The sequence below is a fragment of the Leptonotus elevatus genome, chromosome 5 (assembly GCF_054856555.1).
Source record: "Leptonotus elevatus isolate MCC_2025b chromosome 5, RoL_Lele_1.0, whole genome shotgun sequence".
Taxonomy (NCBI): Eukaryota; Metazoa; Chordata; class Actinopteri; order Syngnathiformes; family Syngnathidae; genus Leptonotus; species Leptonotus elevatus.
Window position 1 is genome coordinate 11,194,801 of NC_141243.1, and position 27,324 is coordinate 11,222,124.

Sequence of the window (27,324 nt, forward strand, 5' to 3'; positions counted from 1 at the left end):
AGAAACATTTATTAATTAATTAAATTATTTTTAAAAATGGCATAGAAAAAGAAAATATCAACAATAATAAAATAATGTCAAAATTTACCATTTTAAAGTTTGCCATAGAAGCACCCCAAAATATATAATAATAGCAATAGAAAAATAAGATATTGATAAATACATTTAAAAAAAAGGAAACTTGGTCATGTAACAAATTACTAATTAATTAAAAGTACAGTAATGGAATAATGAAGAAAAATATAGAAATGACTTTCTATATTTATAGTATAATCAGACAACTTTGAAATACATTTCAAGGTATTTTTTATTATTATTGAACAAAGTCTCTCGGTTGTCAGACTGTCTTAATTATTTTCAGTGGGAAAAAAAGGCTGCTAATGTACTAATGTCTAAATGTTGATTACGTGAGAAAGAAAAATACAAAAGTATGAGGTGTGAGTCACCAACCTTTTATTGAAACTGGATGCAAATCAAGAGTCTTCTGCAAGGGCCAATTCTGCAGTATAAGGGAATGGTAAAATTGCAAATTTAATTTGATATTTACCAGTTTAACATTAAAAAATATATATTTTCAGTAAAAACAACAACAACAAAATTAATAAGAAGATAATAATAATAATAATAATAATAATAATAATAATAATAATAATAATAATAATAATAATAATAATAATTAGATTTGATTTTGAAAAATGACATTTATTTGGCGCACTTATTTACATTCTTTTCATAACACACAGCTCGGCAAGCGCAATTAAATAAATAGATTTAAAAAAAAAATGCTTTTACATCAGAACATCACTAAAAGAAGAAGAAGAAGAAATAAAAATACAATGGAAAAAAGTACCAGAATATTCAATCATTGGGCCAACCCAATACGTTTTTATTTTGTGGGATTTTGCACTTTCCCAACTCTGCTGTATGGATGCTCCAAATGAAGTTTCGTTGTTCCCTTGTGACAATGACAATAAATATTCTGAATATCTGAATATATCTGAACCAAGTTCCCATGGAACTTGAACGCAGCACCAGCATCCTGCAGCTTATATAAACGGAACATTTTCTTTATCCTATATGCCTTGTGACCAAACAATACCACAATGTATGTTTAACCCGTAGGCAGTATTTTATTTTGAAATGGCTTGGTCAGTACCATCAAAAAGCCCAAAACGGGTCACAATACCGGTGTTAAGGGCTGTAGTTTTTGTTGAGTATTAAAGCACATTAAGTATTAGCACATTAAGTGAGTAAGATAATAAATCAAAGATTATTCTAAATGATTATGTCAGTGTGGAGATCTGTTCCAAAAACTCTCTGACTCGACAATCATATGTTAAACCTGTTCAATAGTTAGCTTTCTGAATTTTGTTTCTGAACAAAAAGAGGAGCAACTGTTGTTGTGTTGAGTTTTTTTAACACGTCTCACAAATAATCACAGAGTAAAAATGACAAGAAGAAGAGTTACAACTGCATTGCAGTTAATTAAAGTATATAAGGTAACAGTTGACCTAGCTTAATCTCTCTCTTCTTCTACTCCTACCACTGATGATGATGGTGGTGGTGGTGGTGGTGGTCTTCCTTTGTTTTGTTTTATCTCCCCAGCAGTCTGGATGGCCTGTGGCACCATGCTGCCCTTCGCAGGTCAGTCTTAGTACTTCAACAGACATAAAAAAATATATATTAATAATGATAAATTAATCAAAATACCCTGTTTTAGATTTTGTGCTTCACTTAATTGGTCCAGAAATTGTTTACCACAAATAATGTAGCTATTTACATCTATCTATGCCAGCGATGTATAATGACAGCCAGAACAATAAAAATGTCTTCCACTAGATGGCAAGCTGTACAATTAACATGCACAGCCATCTGATGCCTTGCATATTTGCTTCGTTTTGGTGTATTTTCTTTCTTCTTTCTACTTATTTTTTTCCAAACGTGTGTAGGTTATGTTTTTGTTTTATATGATTTTTATTATCTTTGAGTATATTTTTTCTCTCTTGTGTTTTCTTTTTTATATGTATATATATATATATATATATATATATATATATATATATATATATATATATATATATATATATATATATATATATATATATATATATATATATATATATATATATATATATATATATATATATGTGTGTGTGTTTGAAAAATAAAATAAATTAATTAATTCATTCATTCATACAACAAAAATAATCTTTGTTCAATTTAACAAGCTTAGATTTCTATCTATCTATCTATCTATCTATCTATCTATCTATCTATCTATCTATCTATCTATCTATCTATCTATCTATCTATCTATCTATCTATCTATCTATCTATCTATCTATCTATCTATCTATCTATCTATCTATCTATCTATCTATCTATCTATCTATCTATCTATCTATCTATCTATCATTCATCTATCATCATTATTTAAGTAGCCTATTTATACTTTCTGCGATTTTTCTAAAAGCAAAATCAGTGTCTTGTCTCTCTTATAAAGATTGAGAAACAGCTCGTGCTCCAACCTCGTCCATACGTGGATGCAATACTGCCTGCATGCAGCAGATAGCAGCAACAGCTGCCCTTTCCCATACTAATAGTTGAACTTACTCATCGTCCTCTTTTAAAAACTTAATTTAGGTTTTTAAAACCACAATTGCGTCACATTCAAATAAATATTGCACTTAACATTTGGATTTATAATTTTTTTGTCTCAAGAATTTCACCTTAAATCATGCAGCCTGAATCACATCTGGTGTCTGCATTGATTGAAGTAAATACACTCACTGAGTGAAGGCGTTGAAAGAAGCCGTCCGGTGGAGTGCGAGGTGCGAGGTGGAAGAGGAAAAGGAGGGAAAAGGGGGAGCAGTCGGCGGAGGAGCGGCTCTTAAAGAGGGAGCGACCTCCTGGGTCTGACGTGTGGCGAGGCTGCTGCTATAAAATCATTCACGTCGTCACCGAGCTCAGATGACTCTCGGCACCAGTGAGCGCGCACGGGTGTCACCTCTCACGGGACACGCACACACGCACACGTAAACAGTAAGCGCGCGCGCACCCAATCGTGCGCCATGCGTCTTGAGAGTAAGTCGCCACATCGGCTGGAGCGCGCCAGGACGCACGGGACGAGCACCGGTACCGGTGCCGGCAGCGGCTGAGGGACAGCCAGCCTCGCACCCTCCTGACACCTCCCCGGGCTGGCTGCATGCCCTGCCTGCGCCGCCCCGGGAAAGTTGCGCTCAAAGTATGGATTACCTTCCCGCCAGAGGCAACGACAGCAACGCCACCTTTGGGTACCCGCCCGGGGTGGAGGTGGTGGCAGACTGGCTCGGCTCCGATAACAACAACAACAACACCGGCGGTTCCGACTCGTTCCCGTACGTGCAACTGGGTTACCAGATCATCACCTCCCTGCTGCTGGGCGCGCTCATCCTGTGCTCCATCTTCGGCAACTCGTGCGTGGTGGCGGCCATCGCCCAGGAGAGGTCCCTCCAGAACGTGGCCAACTATTTGATCGGATCCCTGGCCGTCACGGACCTCATGGTGTCGGTGCTGGTGCTGCCCATGGCGGCCCTGTACCAGGTGCTGAACAAGTGGACCCTGGGCCAGGGGATCTGCGACTTGTTTATCTCTCTGGACGTGTTGTGCTGCACGTCGTCCATCCTGCACCTGTGCGCCATCGCCCTGGACCGCTACTGGGCCATAACAGACCCCATAGACTACGTCAACAAGCGCACCCCGAGGAGAGCCGCGATCCTCATCAGCGTCACTTGGCTGGTGGGCTTCTCCATCTCCATCCCGCCCATGTTGGGCTGGAGGAGCGCGGAGGACCGAGCCAACCCGGACGCCTGCATCATCAGCCAGGACCCGGGTTACACCATCTACTCCACCTTCGGAGCGTTCTACATCCCCCTCATCCTCATGCTGGTCCTCTATGGGCGGATCTTCAAAGCGGCTCGCTTCCGGATCCGAAAGACAGTGAAGAAGACGGAGAAGGTCAAAGGTGAGCGCTGCTTGACTTTATCCCCCGCGGTGCTGCACAAGAAGAGCAACAACGGGGAGGCGGGCGGTGGGAGGCCGTGCGTCAACGGCGCCGTGCAGTTTGGCGACGAGGCAGAGTCCCTGGAGGTGATGGAGGTGAGCGGCTCCAAAAGCCACCTGGCCCTGCCCAACACGCCGCAGTCGTCCTCGCACGAGAACCTCAGCGAGAGGAACTGCGGCGCCAAACGGAAACTGGCGCTGGCCCGAGAGCGCAAGACGGTGAAGACGCTGGGCATCATCATGGGCACGTTCATCTTCTGCTGGCTGCCCTTCTTCATCGTGGCCCTGGTGCTGCCCTTCTGCGCCGACAGCTGCTACATGCCCGAGTGGCTGGGCGCCGTCATCAACTGGCTGGGCTACTCCAACTCCCTGCTCAACCCCATCATCTACGCCTACTTCAACAAGGACTTCCAAAGTGCTTTCAAAAAGATTGTCAAGTGCAAATTCCACAGGCCGTAAACGCAGCATGTAAAGGCCACTCCATTAGGTACACCTGCTGCACCGTCCATCGGCGTCCAAATGCGAGAGCAGTATCAGAATCAGAGCCTTGTAGCTTTTAACCATGTTTAGTACTGTGGTTGTATTCCGCATTGCATCACATTGTGTGCGTAAAAAAAACATTGTAAAGCACCAGCCAGCTGCTTAGCTTCCATCATTAGCATAAAAAATGACACAAAGCTGTAAAAGTAAAAAAAAATTTTTTAACCCTCCAGAGCTTCCTCTGCAGTTGTAAAGTTGAACTTTGTGCGTACTGACTTATTCCTTATGTATTGTATTTATCTTTATATTTTTATATTGTTTGTGTTTATATATATATAATTCCGTCAGTTTTATTTATTTAAGTACTCGTTTTAGTTTTTTTTCAAGAAAATAATTTATTTATTGTATACTTTGATTTTTATCTTGAATTTAAATCTACTTTTATTTATTTAATACATTTTCTCTGACTTAATTCCATTTATTTAATTAAATTGTATTTATTTTATTTTTTGGGGGGGAGAAAAAAAATCTATTTATTTGAATGACAATTGAATATTTTATAGGGATGTTCGATACCACTTTTTTCATACCGATACCAGTACGAGTACTCAACTCTTGATTAGGCACTGACACTGATACCAAGTACCGATACCACTAGTAATTTAGATACATCAATTTCCCTCCCAAAAATTACAGATCATTTTAAAGAAAGACTTAAATATCCCAGTATACTGTCGCATTTTCCCTTAAAATTCCAATAAGTTAATGACATTTTTTCATTATTGTAATTTCTAGTTCCTGATCATAAAATGACTGCCATCGCGAGTGCTGAAACCTTGGTCGAGTATTGGCCTAATACCGATATCTATCAGTACTTGCCCATACCTAATATTTTATATAATTTATTTCATATAATCATGATTTAGATGTAATATTTTATGTAATGTATGCATTATTTATATTTAACATATTTAAACAAGGGATAGGCGAGTACTGAAGGCAGGTATCGGTAAAGGAGGGCCCATTTTATGGTCGTTTTAAGATCAAGAACTTGGAATTAGAAATAAAAAGAATAGAAAATTGCCATTAATTGTATTCATTTGAAAGGAAATGCTATATTGGGATGTATAAATTGATTAATTATCTGGCATTGTTTTGGGGAAAATTGTATGTACTGGTGGTATCGGTATTTGGTATTGGTATCCGTGAACACTCAATAGTTGAGAACTTGCACTGGTATCGAACATCCCTCATTTTTACAAACAGAACAACATTTGTTCAATAACTCGCAGATGTTTTTGGAATGTAGCTCTTGAATTCATGCAGGTGTACCTAATGAAGGAGTCGTGCTGAGCCGTATTTGTTGGAGTTACTCAAAAGACACAAGGACATGTTGACTGACAGCTTGGAGAGAGCAAAAAAAAAAAAAAAACTCAACTCAAATAATAACAATACAAATGCACAGACTTGAATTCAGGCTCAGGCTCAGTCACGAGGCCTGCGTTGAAAGCAAAACAAGGACTCATCAAATGTGCGTTGATCCAGTGTTGTGCCCACCGTGTTTGTTGCCTGTATGCAATGGCGCCCCAGTGTTGCCGACTGCTCTCCATCCATTCATTTGTGTCATGCAGGTCAACATCACAAGCTTTGTAGCACTCAAACAATAAAATGCAATCCGAGTCAGTCCTTATCAAGCAAACTGGAGTCTATTCTTGTGGCGTGTTTGGGGGAAACCAGGAGAGCAATGAGGCAGGCTGGTTATTAACTTATTTCTGCTCATAAATCTTCATATGCATCGCAGGGCATTTATCTTGTGCAGTGCACCATGTGGAGGGAGTGGGGCAAAGCCACTTATCATACTGATGATGATGATGATGATGATGATGATGATGACGACGACGATGATGTTATCAACAGCGTGTCTGAGGCCTGTCTGCAAATGGACACAAACAAAGCACAGGCTTTCCCGCAGCTATTTACAACAACAACAACAACAACAACAACAACAACAACAACAACAACAACAACAACAACAACAACAACAACAACAACGTGATGACTGAGGGAATGGACGGCAGAATGTGTGTTGTTGTCCTCACAGTGGACACAACACGGTACGCCTGGACTGATCCTACAGGAAGGTGATCATTACAAACCCTAAAAACATTAATGTAGCCTTTTAATAGGGTCAGGAAACATATTTGGGGAATAAAGCCAAAGGTGATGACACATTCCACAATATATACATCAATTGTGAAGGATGATGATACTACGAATAATAATAATAATAAAATATAGACGCAGATGTTAAAATAAATAAGTCAATGATGTGTCATGAAAATGCAATTAAGCTAATGATGATATTAGAAAACAATACTTATGGTACAGTATTAAACATACAGTTGATCAAAAATGCAATAGCAATGATTAAAAAAAAAAGGTCTTAGGACAAAAGTCTATAATTTACTGTAACAACAATAGCTACAAATAAAGGTAATGCTGTTGCTATTAAGTAATTAAGTAAGTCATAAAAGTATAAAATATGCAGCTAATGTATATTGTTTTAAAAATGCAAAGATAATGATTACAAATTAAAAGTCACTATGGAAAGTAGTAAACGTCTTAAAGGGGAAGTAAATCCCAAACATATTGCCAATAATATGTTTTATGTCCCCTTACTAGTCTAAACACGGCATTCTCATTAATAATGTGTTTGTGGAATATGAATTAAGCCGTAAAATCTACCAGTTTTTATCCATCTCAGGAAGCGGCCATTTTGCCACTTGCTGCTGACTGAAAATGACATCACAGTTGCTCAGGCCTCAGGTCAGGCCGTGATCCGTCGTTAGCGCTCAGCAACTGTGATGTCATTTTCAGTCGGCAGCAAGTGGCAAAATGGCCGCCCACTGAGATTAAAGATAAAATTACTCATATTCCACAAACATAATATTAATCAGAATACAGCGTTTAGAGGAGTTGGGTTGCCTAGAACATATTGTAAAGAAAAATTGGGGGTTGACTTCTGCTTTAAATGTACTACAATACCTATAGCCATTAAACAAAGAAAGCATACTGATTATTAAAAGTGTTAAAGTAAAGGGTTATGTCCTAATTTTCTATTTCAAGAGATCAATTCTAAAATAATGTCATTTAATTTCAAATATGGTTGTACATGGACTGCACTTCATCATATTGAAAAATATTTGCGGTATTCCGTCTGCATTATTTGAGGGTGAAAAAACAAAGTATAAAAGTCAGCTCCCAATATGATGAAGTGCAACTCTACACATAACTACTATAGAATATATTGTTAAATGAATACCTTCCAATCCAAACTGAGTCGTTATTCGTATTTTTTAAAATGCATGTCACGTCATACAGCTCTTCTTTTAGGCCTAGAATGTGCAATTGTACCTAATGTAATGTATTTTGAGTGAATTTCACTCCAGTTAGCCATCCAAATACTCCACTACTTATCCTCAGTCGGGTGGCGGGTGTGCTCTGGAGCTTAACGAGAGGCAAGGGTGCACATATAGACAAGCATTCACACAAACGACAACTCACACCGAAGGACAATTTCACATGTATGTTTTTGTCATTTGGGAGAAACACGCAAACTCTACGCAGGAGCAAACGCAAATTTGAAGCCCGCGCCTCAGAACTGTGAAGCGCACGTGTCAACCGCTTTCCACCAGTCCTTTCCACTTACTATTCTGTAGCCAGGCTCGGGGAGTAACGGAAAACATGTACCGCTGTTATGTAATCAGATTGCAAAAAAAAAAAAGTAACTGTATTCCATTACAGTTACAGAAAAACAACAACATGTAATCAGATTACAAGTACATTTATTAAAAATGGGGATTACTCTGAGGGATTGCAATTTCTACGATGAGAGCGAGTGCGAAAGAGGGAGAGAGAGAGAGAAGGGCAGAGCGAGAGCGAGCGCGTGCACGCCAGCGCAAGTCGGACCGTTGCTACATGTCTGGGAGGTGGGAACGAACGAACTGACCAGTCGTGTCCTCCACACGCGTGCAGATTGAAAAAGCTTCACGGACGGGAGGAGGAAATGGCGACCGGTATTCACTGGAATTTACAAATCTTCCTCCCACCAATTCACTGTTTAAACATCATGCACAACATATACACGGCTAAACTTGTGACTGGGATAAAAGTTCATTTTGCAGTTGATGTCACACATCGTCATCCTCATTGGATGACTATCTATCTATCTATCTATCTATCTATCTATCTATCTATCTATCTATCTATCTATCTATCTATCTATCTATCTATCTATCTATCTATCTATCTATCTATCTATCTATCTATCTATCTATCTATCTATCTATCTATCTATCTATCTATCTATCTATCTATCTATCTATCTATCTATCTACCTATCATCCATCCACCCATCCATCCATGAGGTGTGGTTGCTTTCAGTGACAATTCGAAAACAATCAATCAATCAATCAATCAATCAATCAATCAATCAATCAATAGCCTACATGCTTTTTAATTGCACTAGGATTTTTTGCTATTTGTCGGCTGCCCGGGGCACATTGTATAGAATATATATTGTGGTGATATTTATTTTTATTTTGTCTTCATGAGCATACTCAATATTGGAGTAATCCAACAGTAATGCAGTTACATTAATTTAATATTATGGTACTTGGATTACGTTACTAACAAAAAAATTTGCAGGTAACTTGTAACTGTAATGGATTACATTTTAAAAGTAACCCTCCCAACCCTGTCTGTAGCACTGCAATAATAATGATAAATGAAAATAAGCAGGTGGCGTAACTCGCCTCTCACGCCCCAACCCGGCCACAAATCCACTTAGAGCGGATGAGGAGATAAAAAAAAAAAAAAACACGTTTCAGGAAGAAGCCCTCGCCGAAAGGTGCACAGGCCACGCAGGGCGGTCGGCTGGTTACTCAGTCATCGCCATGGTAACAAATCAAAGCCAAGGCATCAGGAGTCAGCGACAGATGGAGGGAGAGAGAAGCGGGGACAGCCAGCAAAGCCGGACAGCATCACGATGTCGAGACGACACCCGAGGCATACAAACAATAGCGAGCAGCGGCGCTCGCTGCTCAATACATTCTGAACACCTGCGCACTTAAAAGACACCAAAGTGAATGTTCTTTCAAATCTGCGGAGGCTCCACTGGCTTCATACTGCGCACGTATTCATTTGAACGATGTGTTTGTTATTATAGTTGGACAACTGCACTGTATCATACAGAGCCACTTTAATATACTTACTTACTTTATTAAATTAGGGGTAAATGATTAGAAACTAGCTAAAGCTATTGCTGTTATAACAAAATGTATTCTAGTTTGCAAAAATGTAGAATTGCTTATTGAGAGGGATTTTTTTATTATCTGTAGACACATCCAGATAAGACAGAAAAAGTCACCACTATCAATACATATTTTAAATGACATCACCCCCCCCCCCCCCCCACAAAAAAAAAGTTGCATTCATATCTCCATCTTGACATCTACAAGGTCAGAAAATGTTTCATTCGTGTCTCAGGGCAACAGAAGTCTTTTATTCTTCCTCCATCTGCATTCACTGGACGGCGGTGGTGACATCAGCATGCCCCAAAATTCTCATGAGAGAAATTTATCTTCAACTAGTGACCTGCAGCTGAAATGACGGCAGCCTCAGAGTGCGGTCGTGCATAGACTTTCCGCTTTATTTTCCATTTGCCGGTCCAAAGAAAATGCCATTCGGATCACTAGCATTTGGGTCTCAGTGAGGTGAGGGATTATCATTATGATATTAAACAGATGAATTGCTGTAATCTCATAGGTTTGACCATGCAGGACTGCGGTAATCCCACCCACCGTGGGATTATTCACGTAATGTAGGTAGGTGGTCGCATGGCGTTGACGCAGGAGCCCCTCGTCCACCTCAACCTCTGGGAATGACATTAAGAGGTTACACTTGCACGGATTACAGGCTTCATTTGCTTTTTACTTCCCTCCATTTAAAAAAAAAAATTTCAGGCCAAATTAATAACTTGTAAATGATCAATAGAATACAACCTTTCTGTTGTAAAGTTAAACAAACTCGAAAGGACAACATCGGGTAAAACAATCAAATGTTCGGCCTGTAATTCACATCTTTATTGTTGTGTTACAGGAAAAATAATTATTCTTTTAATCATAGATTTTTTTTCTTATTAATCGGTAGATTAATCGGTTATCGGAATGCTAATCTGCAATTATACGGCATCAGAATTAGCATCGGCCTCAGAAAATTCCAAAAAACACAAACAAAAAAAAACTATTCTGTCAATTTTTAACATCTTAAAGTAGCACTAAGGAACTTTTCAACCTTAATAGAATATTTTCAAAATTCTTATGATGAAACAGCGACTTAAAACTAGCTGAATGGTACTAGTGCCATAGCCTGAGGGGGTCTGTATAATTTTTTGAGGAGGATGGTTGGAACACTGCCACACAAAAAACTACAAATGTGCTTACTGCTATATGGAATACATCTCTTCCCCCTCTCCCCATTCGTTACAAAGATGGAAGTCAATTTGAATGTCGACGCACAATTACTGCTTTCCTGGCAGAAGCTGCAAAACAACAGAAAAGTTTTGTCTGAGGGGACAAAAAAAGAAAAAGGGAAGCTACCCGGATAAAAAGACATGTCAGTCATGGTCAACAGTGGCCAAGCTTTTACTCACTGGATGTGGCCTTCCTTCAGGAATAACATTACCCCTCTTGTCTATATGGTGGCACCATAGTCAACATAAAAAGAAAGGTCCTTAGTGTTGCTTCAACCAATTTAGTGATGGGAATGGCAGTTTGTTTGATTGCACTGAATAAATAGAATCGGTTCATTGATGATTTGTTCAAAACTGTACCCCGCTGAATTTGCTGCACCTCCTTAATAATTAAAAATGAGTTGTGTCAGGTTTTCACAATGAATCACGGACGGAACACCGGGGGCAGAAGGGGAGATGGGGGCACCGGAGGACAGCCGGCACCCCCGAACCCCAGGCCCAGCGGGGAAAGGCCACTCCAGCGTTCTTAGTGAAAGCTAACCCTTGTTACTGAGTCCGCCAGCTCGCCGACTGGCGAACTCTACCCCTAAACCTTGAATGTGACCCCACCCAGTGTATATACAAGTGTGTGTGTGTGGTGCATTAAAATTGGGAGCAGGTGAACCGGAGCAGAGGGAAATTATATCCCCACGCTCCGATCCACCCGCCTCCCAGGCATGTCAGTGAGTGTATGTGGTGCATTAAAAAAATAGATAGGGGGGGGGGGGGTGCGGCGGGGACATGGACAGGGGACCGCAGCACCCTACCCCACCCCCCCAAAGTGTGTTATGTGCCCTATATGTCTATAAAAGTGTATTGTGCAAACCTAGTGCAGTGAGTTAAGAGGAGAGCCCAGCAACGCAGCACCCCCCAAGAGATCCAGGGAACGGCCAAGACGCAGCCGCCACCCAGCAGCCAATAGAGGGGCAGACCCACCCACGCCCAGCCAGAGGGGGACAGCACCTATAGAATTAACCCACTGGCATGTTCCTGCTTCTACATTTCCCTGCTTCACAGCCTTTGTCATTTGTCAGAGTTTTTTTCTTTTTTTGGGGAGTAAAGCCTGAACATCTATGGGGAATTATTTTGGAGCGGGAGGAATTGAGGGTCAGTCAGTGGTTTCGGATCAGTCTTTTTTTCCACCCCCTCATTTATTTTTACACCATAAAAAGAGCTGGACTGTTTCTATTTGCTCCTACACACACGCACACACACACACACACACACACACACACGCTCGTAACTGCTATAGAGGGCAGGCACGGAGCACTCAAGGACAACAAACAGAATAAACAAGGTTTATTGCAACCTGCCAAATGGCGCCAAACATTCCAAAATCACAACCGAGATGAAGAGTGATTCCCCTAACATGTAACTTCAAAATGTGCACATTTTCCAGTAACGACAAATCTAATAAATTACTTTTCCCAGTTAAGTAATCAGACTACAGTTACTCTTAAAAGTCACAAAAACGGTTCACCTTTTTTTTCTGAAGCTGAGCCGTGATTGGCCGTTACTTGCAACTCTGATGTCATCTTCACTTAACAGAAAAGTGGCCGCCCCCTGAGATGGATAAAAATGGCTGGATTTTGCTGCTTAACTCATATCGTACAAATGCAATATTAATCAGATTACCGTGTTTAGACCAGTGGAGCGAGAACATTGTAAAAAAAAAAATCTAAACAGAAGACCATGCATGAAAATTAAATGTTACAATTAAGAAGACAAAATAAAATTTTATAATATTTTAGAGAATCATCAGCAGGTACGCGTGAGAGGGTATTCATGGTATGACCAAAAGGTTCGAGCGTACACAAGATAAAGATTATACCATATAAAGGAGAGCGACCTGCATTTTCAAGATGGAAATGCAGTTGCTATTTTGAGTTTGTGTCAGCTAAAAACGTAAATATGAAGGTTTGTTGCACACCCTGTGCTGTCGACAGAGTTATATAGCTTTGTTGTATTTATAAACTATGTACATTATAAAAAATGTTGTTGCCATTGCAACATTAATAGTTAAAATGTCAATTATTATTTTATATTTCAAAATGTTTTGTCTGCGACGATCTTTTTTTTATTTTTGTTTTATTTTTTGTATAATTTATTTTTTAATATATAAGAAGCCCGTTCAGGTGAAGAGAAATCTGAAAAATACACCTTTGTAAATTAAGTAAATAAATAAAATAGTTATGGTATTTCAAAAGTTTTTTTAAAATAAAAAATAAAATTCATTCTTAAATATTACTATTGAAAATGCACTTGAAGTGAAGTAGCGAAACTAAATTTTTTAATTTTTATGCTAAGCAGCATTGTTGAAATCTACTGAATATATGAAAGTAACTTGTAATCTAACTGAGTTACTTTCAAAATCAAGTAATCAGTAAATGAACTAAGTGACTTTAAAACTAAGTTACTTTTTCAAGGTAACTGTGGCAACAGTGAAGGTGTGTGACCGTTTTAAAATCTTTACAAGCTCTTCCCCATCCAGCACAGTCCAAAGCATTCACATTACTCAAGAATTTAAAATTCCTTGTTCGTTTGCCAACACTTGTCCAATAAAGTCGATTCTGATCCTGAGAGTCAAATTGAACAAATTGCATTTTCATTTCCATCCACACGGCAAAAAGCAGACTGTAGAATGCACCTTTTCTGACGTGTCAGAACGCGATGGGGCACGTACAGTACGACTGTGCACTCACTTGAGGGCACCGGATCGACCCCCACCATCTATATTTGTAACAGTGTGACGTCTGGAGTCAGGTTATCGCTGAAAAAAAAAAAAACAGCCTCAAGCATGGGAATGAAAGAGTGACTTTCCACTTTTCCTCTCCACGGCAAGTGAATCATGCTCGAGCCATGAATAGTTTCATACGCTATGGTTGTAACAAACAATGACGTTCCAGAATGTTCATGAAGATACAGAGGAATATCCCAAGTCAAAAACTGGACAAATGTGTCCCACAGGTTTGAGTGTGTGATTGACTGGCGAGGGATTTATGGCGTACGTAAACTGGATGGATGATTCTCATATTTCCAATTGGGTTGCATATTTATATTGATTATAGTGTCGGACATATTAGACTTAAAAGTATGGGCAGTAAGTGTTTCTTCCTCGGACAGGCTAAAGCAGTAGTTTTCCAAACAAGAGAAATTGAAAAACAAGACACTTTGGTCTTTCATCGGCTCGGGCAGCTTGCTTTGATGCGCTTTTTGGTCCGTGGATGCGAGACAAAGACAGGTTGGTGAGCTAAAATGGCTCGGCTTATTGCGTCATCTCCATCGCTCGTCATCATGCGCCGTACGTTGCCAAGCGTTAGATTTACTGCCTTAAAATGAAATCAGCTGTCATGTGCTGCCAAGCTCTTGCGGTGTACTTTTTTGGGTCCTGTAAGCAGATTCACTGAACATGTCAGCTTTTGGCTTCAGGGACGTGCATAAGATGTTTATTTTTATTATGTTTCATTTCCTTCCTTCCTTTTTTTATGAGATAAAATCCACTAATCAATGCTTTTAGTGTTTATAAGCTGGCTGCCATTTCTGAATGCATAACATCCTGTTTTTTATGTTGTGTGTCCTCTGAGTCGCCTTTGATTGCAGTTTTGTTGTTGTGGCTGCCAACAAGACGCTGATGCCGGCACAGTAACACAAATGTCGTCAATGGAGTTACAATAGTCAGGTTTCCATCCAATTGTTTCAAATTTTTTAAGCGAATTTACTGAAAATGCGCAAAACGGACATTGCGATTTATGCCTGTTTCCATCTGTTCTTCTTTTGCGAATATTGAGAGGTGACTCCGCCTCTGTAGGTGGCAGTATACAGCATATAAATGTGATCCACCAGTAATTTAAAAGAAGAAGAAGAAGACCAGGAAGCGACTGCGCCGAGCGATGACGTCGTATGAGTTTTGTGTGTGGGGACTAGCTTATACTGTGCTTGTCATCAAAGGGAGAAATCCTCCCAAGATAATGCAAGTCCAGGCTCAAGGCTAAGTTAAAGGAGGTGAGATGAGAAATATGTGCGTATATGTGTGTGTGAGTGTGTGTGGTTGATCCTCTTTCAAGCTCAAAACATACAGCTATATGTAATGCATATTTATACAAAAAGTGCATTTACATGAAGACCAAAACTCTAAAAAATGTAAGTAAATGTCACCAATAAAGAACTCTTACAGTATGGAGACAAAAAATCCCGTATTCTGGCTTGTCCCATTCCGAAACCAAGAGTTGAATAGGAAACACCTCTGACACCATTAATCGCGGAAGGTACATTTTGTATGCTGATACACTGGAGTGATCTGCTGAGCAAAGACGTATTCGAGATCATTGAACAGATACCTTGCTGTATGTGAGTGTTCTGCCCCGCAAGGCCTTGAGACAAAAATCGAATACAGTATTTAACATTTTTCATCTCACAGGGTAAAAAAAATCACCGTGTTGGATTGATTTGAGCAATGCGCAGAGGGGATAAATTCAGGTGGCCAATCAAAATGCAGCCTCCATTGACATGATTTCAAGATGGTGGCCATCATTAAAATGAAGAGTAGCATCATTTCGTCCGCGCCTTCTGTTGCAATCATGAAATTGGACAAGGAAACGTCTGGCACATAGCTAACAACTTCGCTAATGGGCTGCCATTTTAAAATCATGTGTGTATTGAAAGTGACAATAAAGGTTTTGTTACTTTAATGAAATACTTTGTATTAGTAGTATTTTATCTCCCCTCTTGAGCCGTGCACTCACAACAAGCTGGTCTTTTGGTGTCTCACAAAGCTAAAATCAAATTAGCAAGTAGGCTACGAGAGCGGTGCCCCCAATTGACCAAATGTTTTTTTCTCACTTTTTTGGGGGGGATGCTAATGTTTTGTTTTTTGTGAATTGTGAGCTTGTGAACAAGCACGCAGAACAGTCACACGGTCCGCTTTCGTTTTGTTTTCTTTCATGCTGGTCTCGATGCTGTCACGAGCTAGCAAGCAGGGCAACAGCAGCAGCGAAAACACAACAAAGGCGCTTTTACCAAGCCCGCTGGGAGCAAATTGAGGGTTCGGGTGTCTTGCACAAAGACACCTCGACAGTTGGAGCCAGGATTCAAGCCGCTGGCCCTTCACTCGCCTTCTCTCCCAACTGAGCCGTAACTGCCCAGCAAGACCAGCATGCTGCTGTTAGCCTGCTGTTAGCCGGTGACACCAGCATGAAAACAACAACAAAGCCAGCACGGTTATGTCGGTGAGCCCCTGTTCTCTATTTTTTTATATAATAAGTGCACGTGTCTGTAAGCACGTAAAAGGTGGTCATCCACAATGTGGTTAAACATGTAGTTTGGTATCTCGTATCCTTTAAAGCTTTCCAAGTGACTACTTCTGCATGTGTGTGTGTGTGTGTGTGTGAGTGAGCGTGTTGCCCACTCATTACTGACTGATGCTCGTGGGCTTCAGCAACGATCCCCGTGGCAAAGACTCTCCATTAGTCTTTGTCACAGAGCGTTTGCAGCTGCACGTCTCCACAGCCCGAGAGTGGGCTGACACTTTATCATATGTGCTCACAGTCTCTAAAGAGGCCAATTAGATGCCACGGGGCTTATCCTATGATCCTCTGGCCACGCCATTTAGCAGGGGGGGATGATATAGGACATGCAATCGGGTGTGTAGGGGAAACTACAGCATATATAACGAGGTGAGTAGTCATGCATGGCAGTTTGTGCAAACGGAAGTGTGTGTGTGTGTGTTGTATATGTTCGCAGAAGACAACATTAAGGTCAAACGTATTTTAAGTAACAATAAACACGCTGCTGTGCACTATTCATGGCAATGGAGTGATGTGAGGAAATGTGGCGTGAAGCGGTAAGGATGTGATTCCACCGGCCCTCTGAGATGTTTTTTTTTTTTATCATGTCTCTTGAACTTCGTACACTCTAAAAATAGTTGGGTCAAAAATGGACCGATCCTCTACTTGGGTCAATTTGACCCAACTTTCTGGGTTGTTTTCTACAAAATGAAACAATTTTTTGACCCAAGTGAAGGATTTGACCAATATTTATGAATTGTTTTACACTCAAACACCCATTTCTTGACTCAAAGTAGAGGGCCGGTCCATTTTTGACTCATAATTGGGTTATTTTTGACCCAACTGTTTTTAGAGTGTACGAAGTTCAAGAGACATGATTAAAAAAAAAACATCTCAGAGGGCCGGTGGAATCACATCCTTACCGCTTCACGCCACATTTCCTCACATCACGCCATCATCACTTTGGATTAACTTCATTCACTTCAGAATTATTTAAGAGTGTGAGGCAGACTTGCTGATAACTATTCCACTGTGCAGCCTACAGTAACATTGTTTAAGATAATCATTTTTGTCAATGCACAATTTGTTCTTGGCAAATAACAAATCCAGGTCAGATCATTATTTTTACAATTGAAAGGCCACAAGAGTCTTGGAAAAGAGTGCACACAATTGAGGGTGATTTATGCATTTTTAATTTTTTTAAAATCCAAAGCCTTTTAGCGAAAGCAATTTTCTACTCTATCTTTATTTTCCACTTTTCACTCCTAACCTTTTTTTGTTCTTCCACCTTCTCATCCACTTGCCACTTAACAGCAAAGAAAAACGGGTCAGAGAAAAGCAGGGCCCACCGGCTGTCTGACTTTCTTGAACCTCTGCCCTTTCTGTACTTGTTGACTCTTTCTTGGGCCGTCAGCTGAACACTCACCTTGAATATTACGAAGCCCTTTGCATCGTGTCCATAGACAGCCAGATGCTACTCAGGAAGAATTGAGACTATTTATATTTTTTTAATAATGTTAGGACAGCAAGTTGAGAGCACAGGGAGCTCAGCAATCTTTCAGTCATAAATGGAAATTATTTTGCTGAGATGCCCTTTAGCGAATTTGTCTTGAAATATGCGTTTTGGGATAGCGCAGCGGCCTGCGGCTGCAAATGGCTGGCGATGAGTAGAAGAGTAAATGTAGATTGGTTGAACACCAATTTCAGGAGATACAATTACGTGGGCACAATAGTCTTTAGTATTTATAATGTTTTTATGTTCCACCATAAATTGGTATTACTGCATTTATTTCTCTTCAAGTTTCATGGTCTGTTAAAGAATATATTCATCTCCTTTGTTGTATGTAAGTGAAAATATTTTTCAAAATTCTTTCTTTAAAACGTTTTTATTACATAATATTATTGTGACAATTTTTGATCTTGTACCTGATAAATACATGTATTAAAAAAACTAAAAACTAATAAAAAAGTCAAAAGTAAAACTAACCGTTTTCAAAATGAAAAGTAATTTAAAAAAAACGAGCAAACCTGTTTCAAAAACCAATTTAAACGTATTGAATTTCAAGAACACAAGCCAAACGGAATTAAAAACGATAATAAAAAAACGACACACAAACATGAACAATCGGGGTGTCCAGGACGATCAGTGCATTCTCGCGTGTGGCGTTTAAAGAGAATGGGAGGAGCCGCTTTCAGTGGCAGCGAATGAAGCTAACTGTGTATACGCCCAAAACGGTGCAAAACGTATTATTAAAATCCACCGTGCTGCGCCTGCTTGTGTGCTTCTGTGAAAAATACCAACACAGGTCTAACCTGCCTCTGCGCAGATATGCCGCAGCTCGCACTAGTCTGGTGCCGCTTAAGAAAATAGAGCCCTATGACTTTTAATGCACATAGAAAGAACTTAAGCCAGACCCTCATCCCAAAATTCTTCAACATACCCACAGAGATGCCGCACTTCCTTTCGCCCGTTTACACCCTGAATAAGCCAATAAATGTCTCATCATGAAAACATGACCCATACATAACAAAATAGAGATATATATATATATATATACCAGTCAATCCCCATACTTGCAAACATACAGTCAGTCAGTGCTATTACCTTACATCATGAATGTGAGACACCTACAAGTTGGATGACATTTTGCATCGTCGGCATCAAACTTTCTTCACTTGATCACAAAGACGCCAACAAAAAGATCAAGCGCAACTTTATGTATCCTCAGGCTAAACTAACTTACTTTTATTTAGTTGAGATCTTGCGGCATTACTGCATAGTCAGCTCCTTTCACTGTCTGGCTGTCTTTATATGGTCCAACTGGGGATCTAAAAACATTATATTGATATACAGTCACCACCATCATGTCACCACTTCATTTATTATACTCGTTTTGCTTTTTTTTATTGTATGTGTGCAAACTTTCAACAAAAATGTAAATTATTTTCTGCTACAGAAACAAAAACATATTTAGTTAGCTTGTTACAAAGAGAGAGAGAGAGAGAGAGAGAGAGAGAGAGAGAGAGAGAGAGAGAGAGAGAGAGAGACTGCGCTCCGCCCTTTGCTATCCATCCATCCGTTTTCTGTACCGCTTGTCCTCACAAGGGTCGCGGGAATTGCTGGAGCCTATCCCACCCTTTGCTAGGTAAATATCTTAATTTCTATTCAATCAAATTCAGTATGCCATCATAGGAATGTTTTCAGGAAAGACAAAATACTGATTAGATACTAACGAGTTCTTAACTCATTCACTGCCATTGATGGCTTTAGACGTCAAAAATTAATTTGAACTATTTCTTATAGTTTAACATTTATTCCACTTTTAACAAGAGTATGAAAACCTAGAAAAAAGTTGTTATTGTACATTTAGAACGGATATACAATTTGTGATTAATCATGAGTTAACTATTGAAGTCATGTGATTGATTACAATTGAGAAATGTAATCACCTGACGACCTCATTTATAATTTTCTTTTCTTTTTTTTTTTAATAATATTTTTCTCAAAAAACAAATTTTTAATAAGCGTTTTTTAAAAATATAATATTTTTTTCAAAAAAATTTAAGATTATTAAAATTAGGACGTCAGGCGATTACATTTTTTTTACATGTAATTAATCGCATTACTTCAATAGTTAACTCATGATTAATCACAAATTTTATATCTGGTCTAAATGTACAATATATTTTTTTCATACTTTTGTTAACAAAAGTGGGAAAAAAAATTAAACTAAAAGAATTTGTTAAAATTAATTTTTGACGTCTATAGCCGTCAATGGCAGTGCATGAGTTCATATCATTTACAGAGTTTTAGAAGGCTAATCATCTATATTATATTTTAAAAGGAGATAAAAAAAAATACACAAATAGAAAACCCCACATTCTAGTCTAACAATTTTGCTATGACAAATAAGTACCCACATTGTTTCTGGAAATAAAAAGAGAAACGATACGATATACTTTTATTTTCCCCGTGGGGAACTTTTTCCGGGACTCCGTCCAGCTGCAGTTACAGTAAAGAAGAAACAACAGAATAGAAAGAGGTAAAATTAAAGTTAAATAAGAAGTGCAGCAATAAGAAATCTTCACAGAAGTATACATGTGTAGAGAAGTACATACATGAGGACTGCACACACCCATATACACACACACACTCCTAAATATATATATACACACATGAGTATGTACAGCACGGCTGCATATATTCCACACACACAACATTGCACCATATATCGATTGTACTGAGTTAATGTCGGTTGTTAAGCAGTTTGATGGATGTCGGCAGGAATGAGTTCTTGTAGCGGTTCAGCCTGGTCCTGGGGGCCCTGAATCTCCTGCCGGAAGGCAGTAGCTGGAACTCATGATGCAGAATGTGAGTCGGGTCAGTAACAATTTTCTGTGCCAGTCCGGTGACGGACCGCTCATAAAGCATCTGTAGGGAAGGATGATTCCTGACCCCCATGACCTTCATGGCAGTCCGCACCAGACCGGCAATCTGTGACCTTGACTGCACAGTCAGGTTGCCGTACCAGGCCGCAATGCCGTATCTGATGATACTTTCCAATGCAGCCCGGTAGAACAACAGCATGATCCTCTGCTCCACTCCATAGACCCTAAGTCTGCGTAGGGAATAGAGACGCTGTTGGAGTTTGGAGCAGAGACTTCCAACATGTACCCTCCAGCTGAGTGTGTTGTCAATGTGGACCCCCAGATACCTGTATGAACCCACCTGGCTGATGTGATTGCTTTTAATGACGACTGGCCTGTGGTCACCAACAGCTTTGGGATCAAATATCACCTCCTCTGTTTTCCCCACATTGAGCACAAGATGATTCTGGTCACACCACTGGACAAATTTCTCTATTTCTGAGAAATAGTCCAGTGGGCTACCGCCGGCCTGCAGCAAGCTGACGATAGCTGTGTAATCAGAGAACTTAATGATAAAGTTCTCTGGGCGTGATGTCACACAATCATTTGTGTACAACGTGAAGAGGACCGGGGAGCTGACGCAGCCCTGTGGGGCGCCTGTGCTTATCAATCTGGGTTCCGAGAGGGAGCTGTGGGGCGCCTGTGCTTATCAATCTGGGTTCCGAGAGGGAGCTGTTGACCCTGACTTGCTGTGTGCGCTGTGTCAGGAAGGAGTGATACCACCTCGAGATGTACGGGTTCACATTCATCTCCTTCAGTTTACCCAAAAGCAGGTGCGGCTGCATTGTGTTGAACGCTGAGCTAAACGAACAACGAACAACACACGTGCATAAGCTTTAGGGCCGTCGAGGTGTTTGCTGACCAGTTGTGTGATGCTGTTGATAGCATCGTCAGTGCCGCGACCCTGCTTGTAGGCAAACTGAAGGGAGTCTAAGTGTGCATCCACCTCCCCCCTGAGCAGAGTCACCATCAGCCTCTCGAAACACTTCATGACAATAGAAGTTAGAGCCACAGGCCTGAAGTCATTATTGACCACAGGACACAGTTTTTTAGGAACCGGGGTGATTACTGATTTTTTTCCAGAGACTGGGAATGGAGTGTGAGTCCACAGATCTCTGGAAGATGGGCTGCCATGCCGCTGTGAGCTCCTCTGCACAGGATTTTAGCAGAAAGGCAGATATCCCATCCGGTCCTGAGGCCTTTTTTGTGCAGACAGACCTAAAAGCAGATTGGACATCATGGGGATGAATCACCAGCCTTGAGTCCTGCTCATTCACTGAAATGGACCTCAGGACCTCCCTACATTCAGAGGAGAAGTCCTGGGTTTCGAATCTTAAATAAAAGTCATTCAGCTCCCTTGCCTTCTGGAGGTCATTTAGGGTGCTGAGACCTTTTTGAGCAGGAGTCAAGTTGGTGATCCTCCTCATGGTGTCCCACATTTCCTTGGAGTTGTTAGCAGCAAAGTGTTGTTCTATAGTCTCTTTGTGCTTCCTTTTTGCTTCTTTAAGTATGTGATTAAGTTATTTTTTAACCAGTTTGAGCTGGGCTCTCTCCTGGTTCTTAAATGCCCGGTTTTTGCGGTTCATACAGTCTTTAACCGCCTTAGTAATGTACGGTTTGTTGTTGGGGTAAACTGTTATTTCCTTTGTTCGTATGATATTGTCCACACAGAATTGAATATAGTCAGTTACAGTCACGGCAGCAGTATCCACATCCAGCCCATGAAAGATATTCCACTCCGTGCATAGGAAACATCCTTTAAGGGTCTCAATGCTGTCTTGAGACCAGATTTTAACAGTCTTCCTCTGTGGTTTGCTGCGTTTGAGAGCTGTTTTGTAGGTTGGGATGAGGTGAATTGTGTTGTGGTCTGAGTTGAAGAGGGAGGGGGGGGGGGGGCTCTACTCACATATGCATTCTTCACGTTTCCAAAGCATTTGTCAAGGACTCTGTCTCCCCTTGTTCCACATTTTACATACTGATGAAAACCCGGGAGAGACAGCTCCGATTTGCAGTGGTTGAGGTCCCCTAAGATGAAAACCAGGGCCTCCGGGCACCGTCGCAGTTGTTGTTGAACGCATTCGGAGATTAAGGCGGCGGCGGCGGCGCAGGTACCCGTACCCTAACCCTAACCCTAACCCTAACCCTAACCCTAACCCTAACCCTCTAACCCTCTAACCCTCTAACCCTAACCCCCTAACCCTCTAACCCCTAACCCTAACCTTGCCGTTTGCGCAGTCAGTGCAAACAGTATAATCTAAGTGCTATTATAATGAAATTTCCTCCTAATGTACTAAACCCGTATCTACTACGAAGCGTCAACTGCGCAGATTGATATAGAAAGACAAAATGATGTACATTGCAGTGGAATATTATGATCTCCATTTCATGCAGTCAGCCAAAATGCAAACATTGTCAAATATACCACAGACTCATATGTGCGGACTAAGGTCACTTCATTGAGTACACCTGCCAAACCTGAGGGCTGTCAAAAAGTCTGACTTGACATTTATATACATGCTCATTTTCGACAGAGACGGTCAGAGAGTTAATTATTTCACAATATTCTTTTTTATTGTAGCTGATGTTTAAAGCGGCGAAGAACTGTATCATACTGCTTATTCATTTACAAAAGAGAAAAATAGCGAAAGTATTTTTTTGAAGGTAACTTGAAGGCCACAGAGGGGGCCGAAACAACAGCGGAGCAGACGTCCTCAAGTGGAGCTGTCAATCATCGCGCTCCAAAGCAAATGGGAAATGGAAGCAATCATCACAGCTGGTTAATTTTCAAAGAGGGAACGAAAAGTGTTTGGGGCGAGAGAAGACCTTTTCCACTGGACAATAATTGGCCTGCTGCCATTGGGATAGAAGCAGCCTCCACTCCTCGCAAATACAAAGTACACTTTTTTTTTATGCTTATGGTTTTATTTTTTTTTGTGTTTTTGGGCCAGTACTCAAGTTAAAGACAACATACACTACTTATAATTATTTATTTTTTTAGTTGTATTCAAATGTTCTGCTAAGGTCAATTAAGTTAATTCCGAAAATTCACTGACCTGCTAGCTTTTTATTTTTATTTTTACATTTTATATATATTGTTATTTTTTTTAAAGCGAGCAGGAAGAATTGTGTTAAGTGATAATGCATTTCCAAACCTCACTCCGTGACATTACACACAGAATTTAAATTAGAAATTTGCTCAATATCAGTCTCATGAGAGGAAAGGAAGACTTCGTAAAAGTCTGCCGAGGATTTTTTTTTAGTAGTGATTGCCTTTTTTCTGATAAATCTCCACTTAATGATTTGGAAGGCTGGGCAAAGAGCCAGAATCAACTTCAAGCTATGCCAGAAAAACTTTCTGAAACACTATCATGTCAGAGCCCAAAGTCACAGCATTAGCATTAGCATTGGCATTGTCATTAGCATTAGCATTAGATAAAAAGAAACACCCTCCTACCCACAAAACCAAGTGATTTCAATAGCGTGACAAGGGGTTGTTAAGTATTCTTAACTGTTGATTGTATGTGTATTTTGACAGAAAATTGTAAGAGACACTCACTCATACAAAAATGACAATGCGGCTCCTTTTGCACTCATCAAGACAATTTAGCCTGCAGTCAGTTGACTTTCTAACTCAAATTTGAGTGGATGTGGTCACTGTGTCGACCAACATGAGTCAAACCACTTCACTCCAATCAACATCACAGCTTTCATTGCTCTACAAAGCATCAACAAAAAATGGTAAAAATTTATTTCTGGCACACAATTCAATATGAGAGGATCTCAATCGTTTTTGGGGCTTTCGATCATTTGACATTTATTATTGCAGTACAGTAAAGGACTTTTCAAGATTGAAATATATAAATGTAGTTTAAGTATAATGCATCATAACAAGATCTATGAATAAAATACAAATCAACTGTAATGATTGTAACGAATAAAGCTGTCAATATTTACCACCATGCGACTTTGTGTTTTAATATGCATTGACGTGATCTTTTCCATTTGCATCTGACATGATGCTGAATGGCGAGTGGGGCTAAACGGGGGGTCACTGATAATTCCACAGTTTATCCCGCGACCCCGAGGCCTCGTTTAAATTGCTGCACAGTCACAGTGTGGCGCATGGAAATAAAGATTATCATCACGGGATGGCACAGGGGTTGAGCTAACAGCTTTTTAATCCCAGTGTCCTTTAGCAGTGAAGTCATGTGACCAAGATTGATGACGTCATTACAAAGTGTGATTTACATGAGACCAATGGAAACTAACTTGTTTAAATTGTTTTTTGTTGTTTGTTTTTTGAGCCGGCGGGAAGGATTATGCTAAGTGATGATGCGTTTGTCAGTCTCCTGAGAGTAAAGGAAGACTCTTCGTAAAAGTCTGCCGAGGATTTGGCATTTAAAAAATGAAACATAAAAAGACAACTCTGTTTAGAGAGAGAGAGAGAAACACCTCAGTGTATTTAGTTGCCGAGAGAATTCAAGTTTATTATGGATGCCAGGAACAGGCATTGTCATGAAATTAGCATGAACGTTCTGTTAGCGAATGTTAGCTAGCGAGTCGCCGCATGAGATGGATGGAGACGATGAGATAGTACACAAAAGTACGCCGCAAAGAAAGCTGCATTATCTAGAAAATCAAACTCGGCTAAAAGTTGCTTTTTGCTTAGACAACAACAAGGCATGACATGTTTTTCCTAGTTACACTTCCATTTCTGGTTCTACAGATACGCTTATCGGGCTTCCTCTTTTCTGTGATAACATCACACTTTCTATAACGATACGATTTCGTTTTTCAGTTAGTTGCAAGAACAAATTAAGAGCTGGGCTGGCTGTATTTATTTGTGCGGCGACACACTTAGGGTTGTTCAAAGAATTCTTCGACGACTTCTAGCATGTGGATGCATAATTCATTTTGAGGTGTCAAAACTCACAACAAAGGAGGCTGCTGTGTCGTTTTCCGACGGGCGAAAAGTGTCGCTGCTTGTGAATGTGTTTTTACAAAAGCAGAAGAAAATGACAGTTTCGGAAAGAGATTGCTTGGAAAAAATATGCTTTTTGAATCCCCATGCACAAAGCCAGAGATGGAGGAACAGGACAAATAGAAAATGGAAGCTGTCAACCAACTTTCAGGCTTTCCAAAGTCACATAATCAGATGAGCCACCATTTCATGTTTACGGTTTTCACATCAGTTGTTATCATGTAAAGACAAAAGTATCCAAGACACACTTTTTAATCAGTCAATTAAAGGTAGAGTGTGCACTTTCAAAGCTGCTAGCAAGATTTGAATGAAGCCTCACTTCACTACCCCCCGCCCCCCCCCTCCCCACACACACACACACACACCCTGATGACATAGGAAATCAACATGACTTGTTTAATCTTTTTTTTATTTATTTTTTATTTTAAAAAATATATATATATTTCTCTTTTTTTCTTCTTCTGCTTTGGAGAGCTCAGTTCATTCGGTAATTTTACCGATTTGTCATGTCATCATCATTGCTCTCTTTTTTTTAATTTATTATTATTTATATATAATTGGTTTATTATTATTATTATTATTTTTTTTTTAATATGTATTTTTCTTGATAGCTGTACATTCCCTTCCCTTTTATTGCTAACCATAATATAATATAATAAATAATTCGTCTTCAGGGGCAGTTTTATAAGAATAGTTTGGCAATTTTCTACTCTCAGTAGGCTACACAAAGCAAGATGCATGCTTGGGTTTTGGTAGAACTTTTATTAGAAAAAAAAAATAATATAATAATCAAAACGGGAGATTAAAGTTGTATTTTTATGCAAAAAAAAGTTGCAATTTTGTAACGTCGCCAGCCAGATTGATAACTGTGATTCACTCGAGGGAGTTCTTCACTCGGCAGACTTGTTTGGGAAAGGCGGGACTTGCTGTACAATACTTTGAGCTGATTGGACGATGCGGCATTTTTACACATTTGTTTTGGCCAATCAAGGCAACAGATGAAAATCTCGTATTCCGTGTCGGGGCGGGGGGAGCACGAACGTCTTCACCAGATAAAAATGCACAAAACGCCTCTCGCTGTTCAAATTCAACAAGGAAACGGTGAGTAATGCTGCGAGAACATAATTAATTGCAGCATCCATTCGTCTGTTAGGTTTGTTTGTTTTCCTCTCGCCATCGGCGCTAATTGGTTTCGTCCTGCCTAAACAACGCCTGATTGGTCCAATCGGCTGCGGGAGCGGTACAAGATGTATTCTCCGGAGTTTGTGAACTCACAAATACCGCGAGAATTTCATCCTGCTGGTTAGCCATTTTGAGGAAAAAATGGGAATATTATGAAAATAACACAAATTTGAGGAAAAAGGTGCAATATTATGAGAATAGAGCAGCAAGTGAGGAGAAAAAATATTTGAATAAGGGAAAAAAAGAAGTGATTTTATAAAGCCAAAAGAAAAATTGCTGTGATATTATGACAAATTCATTAAATAAAAAGCGTAGTTTTATGAGTCAATAAAGGTGTAATTCGTATTAAATTTATGAAA

At 39.9% G+C, this 27,324-nt stretch overlaps 1 protein-coding gene and 1 long non-coding RNA gene across 2 annotated transcripts; both read left to right on the forward strand.

The window, feature by feature from the left end:
* Nucleotides 1-2,813: 2,813 nt before the first annotated feature.
* On the forward strand, nucleotides 2,814-6,205 carry htr1aa (5-hydroxytryptamine (serotonin) receptor 1A a). Its single transcript, XM_086076703.1, has one exon. It carries the CDS (start codon nucleotides 3,247-3,249, stop codon nucleotides 4,498-4,500), a length of 1,254 nt encoding a protein of 417 aa, XP_085932829.1. The 5' UTR covers nucleotides 2,814-3,246; the 3' UTR covers nucleotides 4,501-6,205.
* An 8,774-nt stretch (nucleotides 6,206-14,979) lies between these two features.
* On the forward strand, nucleotides 14,980-23,837 carry LOC147173682 (uncharacterized). Its single transcript, XR_015094930.1, has 3 exons — nucleotides 14,980-15,094; nucleotides 16,062-16,317; nucleotides 23,464-23,837. It is a non-coding gene; the product is annotated as an uncharacterized LOC147173682 (long non-coding RNA).
* The last annotated feature ends 3,487 nt before the right edge of the window (nucleotides 23,838-27,324 follow it).